Here is an 11,461-nt window from a genome sequence, read left to right on the forward strand (position 1 = left end):
GTAAAACCTTCAAGGCGTGAAAAGCAAGCTCTTCCATTTTTGAAGACCAAAATGCCAAAGGGTCCAAACACTCCCTGATAGCATTGATATTGAGTTCCAGATACTACTGCACCATCATATCCTGTTGTTCACATGGTGTCAGACTTGTACTTTGTTCTGCTGCTGCACAGGCTGATCTAAAAAATGTGTGAAATGACTCACAGAAATTGCTTATGCCAATTACACTGCTGCTGCTAATGTTTTTGCGATGACGCTTTGACATTCCCAGGATTGGACGTCTGGAACTGAGATGCACATGGTGTGTCTCACTGCTGTCTTGAAGAGAACCACTCTTAAGATAGTCTACAAGCATGTTTCGATACACCAGCAAGTGCACATCCCTTTCCAGGGGGAAGCATTTGGCTAAATTTAATCTTGTACCATGCATGTAATAGAGTGGCAACCCAGTAGTCAGCACCATTTCCAAACCTAAAAATATGGGCAGCATGTTGAAGATATGCAAAAAGAAAATGCTCGTGTGTTGGGCGCTTCCATGAGGTACATTTTCCAGGGTGTTTTGGTGGCAAGGTAATACACAATGTTGTTTACTGTGTCCCCTCTCACCAACCATGGAAAACAGAGAGCGGATCATTACTGTATTCTTTCCATCTCCTGATTGTTTCCGGCCATCACATCATCCTCCTCCATTTGTTCCTCGGTGTCATGATCCAGTGTTGGATCTGGCGGTATTAAATGCATTAAGTGAACTTTTTTTCCTTTGGTTCCAAAGTGTGTCGTGATTGCACCCGGTGGCCATTAGAATCATCACGTGGTGTCGTTCATTCTAAGTTGCCCGGTGGTGGGGAATGGTATCGCACTTTAGGTTAATGTTCACTTAATTATGGATCAGGTGTGACACCCTATAAAGGTGTGCTCAGGGTGTTCACTCACTGCCTGTGATATTGTGAGTTTGTTCTCACTTTGAGTTTGAGAGCCTGGAGGAAGGATGGAGCTGGTGAGGAGTCCTGCGCAGCTTAGCCAGGGGGGACGTGTTGCAGCTATGGTGTCTGGGCGAAGGGCTCGCATGGCGTGGTGGAGTCGCAGTGATGGTGTCAGCGGGAAGTGTCTGCATGGGCTGGTGGAGTGGCTACTATGGAGAGTGGCACTCACCATGTGGGACTTGGCTGCTGAGCTGGACTCAAGCATGCTTGACTTCGTGGCAGAAGCTGAACACTTCCTTGGGACTCTGGTACTAAGCAGCTGCAACTGGTGTTGGACTCTGCTCCAAGGCTGCACTAAGGTGAAGGATCCTGTTATGGTGATGGATCCAGGTGGAGGAGAAGATGCACTCAGGTGGAGGGCTCTGTTGCTAGGAGCGCACGCAACAGAGCAAAGCTAAGTGGTGTTTCCCCTGTATTGTCTCTTTCCTCATGTGTGTTTATTAGTGCAGTGGTGGGATTAGTCTCCGCACCGACCCATTCCCTAGTGAGGGTTTAGGGTCAGGGTGAGCAAGGGCGTTAAGGTACACGTGAGGCGACAGGTGCGGAGCCTGTTTAGGGAATGTAAGGAGTGCAGGGACACTGGCTCAGGGGAGCTTAGGAGGTCTCCATGTCCCCATTCCCTATCGCAGGGCCCACCATTGTTAAAGTTTCCCAGGTTCCCCCTTTATTATTTGATTATTGTATGTATAACGTGTAATACCTAAATTCGCCAGGTGGAGGCGGCGTATCCACCTGCACGTTTTATTATTTAAATGCGCCCCACTGGAGGCGGTGTATCCAGGGTCACGTGTGTTATGGGTCCACCTTGCGGAAACATTTGCTTCCTGACACACGTGACCATGACATTATCACAGGCCATACAGTTTTTTTTTTCTGGTGAGCTTTGGCCATGTGGAGACGGCTGAGTAATTGCTGCCGGGCCTCACTGATGTGAGTGGGGAGCGGCAAGGTGTTTAGAGCCACAGCAGCAGCAGTTATCACGGTCTGGGGCCTCTGCTCAGATAACCAGAGAAAAAAAAATGGCGGCTGCGGTCTGGCAAAAGCCCCTAGAGTCGCTGCTGGGGAGCGGGACTTGCTCTCGCACGGGGAGGTACCCAGGCAGGTGGGAGGAATGGTGCCCCACGGAGCTGCCTGGTACTCCCCGAGGTGAAGGGGTACGTCCCTGTAGTGAGCAGATTGGTGAATAGTCCGCGGGGCTCATGCCAAATCTTCGATGCCGCCCCTCCTGGTCGTGTGGAGGCGACCAGCGAGTATATATATTTTCCTCCATATTCCTGCGGCTATGGTACTAAAACCCCCTAGAGTCGCTGCTGGGGAGCAGGACTGGTTCATGCAGGCGGGCACACCCAGGCAGGTGGGAGGAATGGTGCCCCACGGAGCTGCCTGGTATTCCCCGAGGTGAAGGGGTACGCCCCTGTGGTGAACTGACTGGTGTGAGAGTCCACGGGGTTTTACGCCAAATCTTCATACCATCGAAGAAGCCGCCCTCCTGGTCGTGTGGAGGTGACCAGCAAGAGTATATTTCCTCCATTTCCCAGTCTCCTTCTCCTCCTGGTGTGTGCAGCAGGTGTGCTGCGGGGGGAGTAGGGACAAATCTCTACCCTCTCCATTAACCAACCCTAGGAGGCGCAGTCCTCATGGTGAAAGGGTTGGAGGGTGGTGTCCCTTGGTGAATAGTGGGGGTGTGAGTGTGGTGACACAGGGGGACGCCTCTGTTGAGTCCAGAGTGAGTTCACCGAGTTATGACATATGTATGTGTGCAATAAACGTTCAGGTCCGGACCTGTGTGTGAACGAGCATGTATGGGTGCCACCAAAATACATCTTGTGGAAATGTGTTGTGGAGTCTGATCAGCTCTGAGCAAACCTACACATACATTAACTCGTTCCCCAGGTCGGCGCTGTGGAGATGAGTGGTGCCTCCAAAAGGAACATATATTGCCAATATCAGCTGTGTTTGTCATAAACCTGAAGTGTCAGGGAATGGTGGGGCGAACTCAGGGTCTGGGCGTCCCCGCTGTGGGTGTTTCCCTAATGAGGGGTGGTCTTGAGGGTCCAGAGGCCCCTCATTAAGGAGGGGGTACTGTCATGATCCAGTGTTGGATCTGGCGGTATTAAATGCATTAAGTGAACTTTTTTTCCTTTGGTTCCAAAGTGTGTCGTGATTGCACCCGGTGGCCATTAGAATCATCACGTGGTGTCGTTCATTCTAAGTTGCCCGGTGGTGGGGAATGGTATCGCACTTTAGGTTAATGTTCACTTAATTATGGATCAGGTGTGACACCCTATAAAGGTGTGCTCAGGGTGTTCACTCACTGCCTGTGATATTGTGAGTTTGTTCTCACTTTGAGTTTGAGAGCCTGGAGGAAGGATGGAGCTGGTGAGGAGTCCTGCGCAGCTTAGCCAGGGGGGACGTGTTGCAGCTATGGTGTCTGGACGAAGGGCTCGCATGGCGTGGTGGAGTCGCAGTGATGGTGTCAGCGGGAAGTGTCTGCATGGGCTGGTGGAGTGGCTACTATGGAGAGTGGCACTCACCATGTGGGACTTGGCCGCTGAGCTGGACTCAAGCATTCTTGACTTCGTGGCAGAAGCTGAACACTTCCTTGGGACTCTGGTACTAAGCAGCTGCAACTGGTGTTGGACTCTGCTCCAAGGCTGCACTAAGGTGAAGGATCCTGTTATGGTGATGGATCCAGGTGGAGGAGAAGAGGCACTCAGGTGGAGGGCTCTGTTGCTAGGAGCGCACGCAACAGAGCAAAGCTAAGTGGTGTTTCCCCTGTATTGTCTCTTTCCTCATGTGTGTTATTAGTGCAGTGGTGGGATTAGTCTCCGCACCGACCCATTCCCTAGTGAGGGTTTAGGGTCAGGGTGAGCAAGGGCGTTAAGGTACGCGTGCGGCGACAGGTGTGGAGCCTGTTTAGGGAATGTAAGGAGTGCAGGGACACTGGCTCAGGGGAGCTTAGGAGGTCTCCATGTCCCCATTCCCTATCGCAGGGCCCACCATTGTTAAAGTTTCCCTTGTTCCCCCTTTATTATTTGATTATTGTATGTATAACGTGTAATACCTAAATTCGCCAGGTGGAGGCGGCGTATCCACCTGCACGTTTTATTATTTAAATGCGCCCCACTGGAGGCGGTGTATCCAGGGTCACGTGTGTTATGGGTCCACCTTGCGGAAACATCTGCGTCCTGACACAAGTGACCATGACACTCGGCTCCTGCATCTAGAGTTTGTCTGGTACCATGAGCCCCCCCTTGATCACTGTAGCCACCCTCCATGGCACCCACCTGTGCAACAACAGTCAGGAAATTTTAGATGGTTATCGCTTCCACATCCTCTTCTGCTTCCACCTCTTCCTCTGGCACCACCATCTCTTCATCCCAACTATTCAAAAAGTACTTCAGCATGCAGATGACTGGAATAGTGGTGCTGATGACGGCATCGTCAGCACTAACCATCTATGTAACCTTTCAAAACCGTGCAGAAGGGTACAGAGGTCCTTCATCTGTGCCCTCTTCGCAAGCGTGGTTTGCACCACGTCTGGACTGCGTGGGCCCAGGATATGCAAAAGACGAATTGCACCATGGCTCGCTGCTGTTGCCTCACATGTGCAGAGTAGAATTCCACCTTGTCAGAACATTTCTAATCAAAAGGTTAACCGGTAGGCCGAATGGCCTCTGTAACAATTCAAGTCAATGACCTGCTATTGTAGGAAGTGAGCACACAGTGACTGTGCTTTCTGTAGCAGCGCATCCAGGCTGGGATAGTGGAGGAGAAATTGCTTTACCACCAGATTCAGGACGTGAGCCATGAAAAGCATGTGTGTGACGTTGCCACTGCATAGGGACGCCATCAGGTTATCACACACATGGCCTTCCCTTGCTTCCAGGCTTAGTAGAGACAGCCATTGCTCCAACCCGGCCTGGATAGCTGTCCACAACTCTTAAGCTATTTTACTGCGATCTTCATGGCATATTAATTTAAACACTGCCTGACTGTGGTGAGCAATGGCTGTGCAGTATGTAGGTGGAGGAGATTCTACCTGCACTGTTGGACTGCATGTCTGATTAAAGGAGAAGTTGAGGGCTTTGGTGGAGGCCCTAGAGGATGTGGAGGAAGCAGAAGTGGTAGAACTGTTCAATACAGAGGTTTGTCCCGTAAGCCTTGGGAATTCAAAGACTTGTGGGGCAGCCTTTTGACTGCCTGCCCTCACGGCCACCAGAGTCACCCAGATGCCCATTCAGATATAACGCCCCTGCCCATGTTTAGTCGTCCACATGTCAGCGGTGAAATGCACCCTGGCAATCATGGATACTTTCAGGGGACAGGTGATGTTGTTGGCGACATGCTAGTGTAGCGCAGGCACAGATTTCTTAGAGAAGTAATGGCGACTTGGCAACTGGTACTGGGGGACTGCGACAGCCATCAACTTTCTGAAACCGACTGTATACACCAGTCGAAAAGGCAGCATTTCCCTAGACAACAGATTGGAGATGGTGGAGCTCAACCTCTTTGCTTTGCCATGTGTTGGAGCAAACATTATTTTATGAGACCACAACTGCGAGATCGAGACCTGGCTGTTGTGCTGAGAGAGGGTGGAATATGAATAACAGGACAAACTGCTGGACTGTGAGTGAGGTGCAGGCAGAGATGTTATGGTGGATTGAGAAAGATGTGTTGTGCTAGGCAACACAAAGCAGCAGTCATGTCTACTTCTGTAACATCTGACAGGCTCTCACTCATCCCAACTGTAGGGGGTAAACAAGTGTAGTTTCTGTGGCCAGAGACCTGTGTAAGAACACTTGTCATGGTGATGGAGGAAGAAGAAGCAGCAGATGGGGTTGATGGGATGGCCAGTGGTTGGCGAGGCCCACTAGCCTGCATTTTAGGCTAAGGCATGTTGATCGCACATGTGCCGGTTCATACATGCAGTTGTCAATTTATTGCAATTTTTGCCTTTACCGAGTTTTTTTTTGCAAATTTGCCAGATAAAATGTGTTGGGTCACCAACTGCAGTCTCAAAAAAGGCCCAGGCTTGGCAACTCTTGCTGCCCCTGCGAACTGCACACTTGCAACCAGTGCTGGCCACCTCCTCTGCTGAGCTACTCAGCTGTGTACCTCTGGGTTCACACCAAGTGTGATCTACAACCTCATTGTTATTCTCTGTGTTCTCATATCCCTCACCTTGAGAGACACCCTCCTCCTCTTCCTGCCCTGACACCATAGTACAGTCCACTTGTGCCTCTGGTATCCGAGTTTCATCAGGATCACCTCTACCACTGGTGACGAGGGTCTTGATTCTGCTTAGACCTTACTTTATCCGGCCCTGGAACCAACATGAAAAAATTTATGGCATTGATGCAGATGCTTTCCTCCTCTGGATTCTGTGACTCTTCGGAGCAGACCTCTGACGCCCACGAATTAGAATATGTGAACAGCTCTGCAGAATGGCCCATCTGTGGTTCCCAAGAGTCAGTTGGGTGTTTGGAAATTTTTGATGTGGGGTAAACAAGACTGACTGAGCTGCCACTGTAAGGAGGAAGAACGGACAGCGGGTACCTGTACCGAGCCGGATCCGGAACTGGTGAGGCTGCCATGTTAGCTGAGGGAAGAGAGAAAGGACAGGACCAACCCCATGACCCAGGAAGGAGGGGCGATATAAAACAAAAAACGCACACAGCAGCAGGGTTTCTGGTGTGAACAAGTAGCGTGCAGCTGTGTGAGGAGTGTGCTCCGCATCCTGAATACCGGCGCTACGATAAGCTGCGGTTGCCGGCTCCGGTCACGACCATCAGAGCCGAAGGAGAGAGAGGTGTTGCGCACCTGGAGACTGTGAGCACTGCACACTAGGGTGACCGGATCTCATATGGGGGGAAAAAATGTCAGAATCTTGTTCGTCTGGACCCCACAAAACGATTCCCCTTTCCAGATATTGAGAGAGCCAAAATTTGAGCTCGATCAAACGACGTTAACCCGTGCCGCTCGTCGCTCAAAGTTTTAAAAAATCCAAATTGAGGTATTTTAAGATTTAGGTATTTTGCATAGTATGTTAGACTATAAAGAATGTGACAACAACATTGCAGAAATAGCCCTGACCAAATTTTCGAACCATTTGTGGTATTTGAATGCAGAGTTGGTGGGATTATCGTTTTTTGATCCCACCATTACAGACAATGAAAAGTTGTTAATGGCTAATAAATTGCTCAGTAGCACAGATGAACCATCAGAGCACGCTAACCTACATGAGTTGATAATTTTACATAGTTATCTAATCTATTCTAGAGCTTTTGTTAAAGTAGTTTTTGAAACGTCAGAATATAATGCTCGGCATTTGCTTACAACTTGCAGGACATATTGCTTTTGTTCTTCATCTTTTGTCAGAAGGTCGTTAAAGTCGGTTACTTCCTACCTCTTTTAATTTTTCTTTCCTAACTTTTGGATTTACAACCCTAGCGTGCTCTGATGGTTCATCTGTGCTACTGAGCAATTTATTAGCCATTAACAACTTTTCATTGTCTGTAATGGTGGGATCAAAAAACGATAATCCCACCAACTCTGCATTCAAATACCACAAATGGTTCGAAAATTTGGTCAGGGCTATTTCTGCAATGTTGTTGTCACATTCTTTATAGTCTAATAGACTATGCAAAATACCTAAATCTTAAAATACCTCAATTTGGATTTTTTCAAACTTTGAGCGACGAGCGGCACGGGTTAACGTCGTTTGATCGAGCTCAAATTTTGGCTATCTCAATATCTGGAAAGGGGAATCGTTTTGTGGGGTCCAGACGGACAAAATTCCGACATCGATTTTTTTGCGGTCACCCTACTGCACACGCATGCAGGAGAGAAGGCTGAGTATCAGACACTCGTTTGCAGCCTTTGCTGCCATTTGCTGGGTGTCAGCTCATGTACTACCCCAAGGGTGCTGCAGCCCACAATGTTTTGGCCGCAAAAGTTCATGGACTAGGGGCTCATTGGAAGGTACCGGAGACCGACCACTGCCACTAGAAGATGTATCATTGTTCACAGAACCCCCTCTGTGGACATTTTTCTGACTGCTGCCGGTGCAAAAATCCTTGCGGGATCATCTGCGGTGAAGGAGCATAAAAGACACGATAAGTTTAATAACTGGACCATTATTTTGCATTGTTGGTTCTTCTATCTATTCTTTAACCTTTTATCTCCCTGCGAGGAGTTGATACCCTGTTTAAACTATTAAATTTGTTAACCCTTGCTCCGCCTCCTGTCTGTTACTGCATCCCGCAACCTGCTTTCACCACTTCTGAGTATTGTATTGTGTGGGATGTTAAAGTGGAGGAAGTGGAGAAGAAGCCACTTGATGGAACGTTTACTATCCACTCAAATACATACTCATTTCTGAGCCTCATCTACAAGGCATACGACTGTGTGGCTGCCAAAGAAAGGGAGTTGAGTAGCCCTGCCAGTAACAGATGTGGTCAGTGGTCTTTGTAGAGGATGAGACAGTGTTTGTTCAGATGAGCTTTCATTAACATAAACACTTAATCCACATACATGTCGAACACCAAGCCTTCCACCACTACCTCACTTTTTTACCCACTCATGATGAAATTAGTCTTCCCCTCTTGTAAACATCTATTTACTTTCTTAGATAGTGTGCCTGAACAACACTGTATCAGCACTCAGGTATATTCTGAAGACAGAGCAAAGAGATCAACTGATCAGAGACAAAAATGGAGTTCAGCCCGTCCCAACCAGGGCAGGCTGAACACAAACACTAAGGAAACAGACAAAATCTCATGGAAAAATAGCAGAGCAAAAACTTAGCTTTTAGTAGACAGGAACTAAACTGGATGCCAGAGCTCAGAGCAGAAAGGATCACCAGCAACCCAGAAGGGCGTCGGCTACCTTATATCCACTCAGAAATTCCAGATGTCCAATCACACTCCACCTGTTCAGATGACAGGTTCTTCCCATCCAGATCAATTTCACTACCTCCTTTCACCAGCAGAGGGAGTTCATCAGACATCAGAGGTAAAGGAGAAAATGAACTCATAGCACAGTATATTGAGAATAATAACATCAAGTCTATAGTAATGCTTAGAGAAAAAGGTGTTTCCTAAATTCTGCACATTATGTGATTCACATGTGGTTAACATGTGATTGGCTATCTGTGGTTTCTACCTTTCCTTTGCGCTCCCCTGCGATCGGGTTACCCTGCTTCCCATATTTATATCCTCTCTAGAGGCACCCGACAGGAGCAGCATCGGATTACTTTTACCAGCGCCCTGGGACCTGTCAGCCTGGCGCTCCATATATCTGTCTCACTCTAACTATTTCATGGTTTTAAATATAGTCACAGTTTAAGGTGGATTATATGTATGACTGAGAGCACGCGATACGCTGGAAATGCATGAAAGGGTTAACATAACTGCACATTTAATTTTTTTTTTATAAAAATTTCAAAAAAGAAAATTCTGTTTTTATCTTTTTTCCTAGGAGTGCCAATTCCTTTCCCTTGAATTTTTTTTTACATGGCCCATAGTAGTTGAGGCAAAGTTACAGAGCTTTGAGAGTTCATTCAGTTCATTTTTGGTTGTTTCAATCCTTTTTTTCTAGGTTGTTAAGAATTTGTTAATCATTCCCGTTTTATTGGATACAATGTTAAAAAATAAGAGAATTAGCACAAAGATTAAGAAAATATAAAAAAAAGAAGGCACTACGTTTTTCACGGTTTTTGGCAATGCCCCCCAGGGGCAAATCATTAGAATACATTCACAGCCCATTGCAACTTTCTAAGTTGTTCTGGTTGATGTTCCACCAGATTTTAGCTTTTTATATGTTTAATCTGAATGTTTTAAAGCCATGTATTGTGCTCACCAAAACTAACTTCCAGTCTAAGGCCCTTGCTTATTTCACCAGTTGGGGTTCGGCACTGATAAGTTCCAGAATCATCTTGTTTGGTGCTCTGAATTGTAAAGCTTTGTTCTCCAATTTGAGATTGGATACCGTCTTTGTACCACAAGTAAATGGGACTTTCCACTTCAGGCTCCATGACACACTTGAAGATTATGGACTGTCCAGTAAATACTTTGCTCCAGTTTGGAGTGAAGGTCACTGCAGGTCTGAGTACAAATCCTAAAAAATTCAATATAAGAAATGATCTTACAAACTTCACTATTCTCGAGATATTTGCAAAAAAAGGTATACAAAAGCAAAAAGTTATTTACAGTCATTATAAATTTACATTAAAACGACTGCAGCAATCTGCCCTAACTTTGGCATATTAATAAATTAAGAACTTTGGAAGGTTTTTACGCTGGGTTTCAGCTTTCAAAGTACTATTTGCCAAAAAATATCCAATACAAAAGCTTTTGAGAAATTTACCAAATAACGGAGCAAATAATTTATAATCGAGCGACTGGATCATGTTACTCAATATATGACGTATACCGTATTTTTTGGACTATAAGACGCTCCGGATCATAGACGCACCCCAAATTTTCAGAAGAAAAATAGGGAAAAAAATTAATGTGTGAAATGAGAGACCGTCTTACAATCCAAATTATTCAGCTTACCTGGGGGGTAGGGTGTGATATGGAGCGCTGGTGGAGTAGGGTTACAGGAGGTGTTCGGTGGTCTGGCTCATCCCAGGCTTGTGCAGCAGGTTTGGTGGTGCGGGGGCTCTACCATTTTGTGAAAGCCCCCACACATCCTTCTCAGGCTGATGTGTGGCAGTTTTGCAGATGATCGGTGGTGCAGGGGCTCCGCCAGCATTGGTGGAAATCCCAGAGACCCCGCACATCCATAACGGACTGGTGTGGCACTATTGCAGATGATCGGTGCCGAGATCTCATCTCCAGAGATCTCACTCTGCGCATGTGCCGCCTCTGGCAGCCTTTTTCATGAAGCTCAACTCATTATTACAGGCAGCAATAGAAGTGCGGGGGCTCTGGCCTTTCACAAAAGGCCGGCAGAGCTCCCACACCACCGATCATCTGCAAAAGTGCAGCACCAGCCCTTGATGGATTTGTGGGGGGCTTCGGGATTTCCACCAATGCCAGCGGAGCCCCCGCACCACCAATCATATGTCAAACTGCCGCGCATCAGCCCGGGATGTGTCTCCTGGTAAGTGCATCCCAACCATAAGACACACCCCCATTGTCCCCCAAAATATTTGGGCAAAAAGTGCGTCTTATGGTCAGAAAAATACGGTACGTAACTCATGTGCTTACAAAGGCTTTAGATGAGGTTTTAACACTTTTGGTTCTATCATTCATGAGATAATCAAAACTAAAATGGAACAAAAATGCAAATATTTCATTTACAGCCAATCTATGGAACCAATGTGCCCTAAATTTGCCACAAATGTAAATCAGGCATGTTTGAAGTTTTACTTCTCTCGTTCCTACCGTTCTCAAAATATTTTGCAAGAATATAAAACACAAACATTAATTTACAGCCAAATAACTGCACCAATTGGCCCCACAATTGTCCCA

The 11,461-nt window shown here is 47.0% G+C and overlaps 1 protein-coding gene across 1 annotated transcript in view; it reads right to left on the bottom strand.

The window, feature by feature from the left end:
• LOC141082669 (high affinity immunoglobulin gamma Fc receptor I-like) overlaps window positions 1-10,392 on the bottom strand; it is a 58,184-nt gene extending 47,792 nt beyond the window's left edge. The window contains exons 1-2 of the mRNA XM_073566618.1: window positions 10,350-10,392; window positions 9,843-10,100 (exon numbers count right to left, since the gene is read on the bottom strand). Coding sequence (XP_073422719.1) covers window positions 9,843-10,100; window positions 10,350-10,392 — 301 coding nt within the window. The remainder of the gene's footprint in view (window positions 1-9,842; window positions 10,101-10,349) is intronic.
• Window positions 10,393-11,461: the final 1,069 nt, after the last annotated feature.

Source organism: Dendrobates tinctorius, unplaced genomic scaffold (assembly GCF_039654945.1).
Source record: "Dendrobates tinctorius isolate UK_male_01 unplaced genomic scaffold, ASM3965494v1 ptg000019l, whole genome shotgun sequence".
In the NCBI taxonomy this organism is placed as follows: Eukaryota; Metazoa; Chordata; class Amphibia; order Anura; family Dendrobatidae; genus Dendrobates; species Dendrobates tinctorius.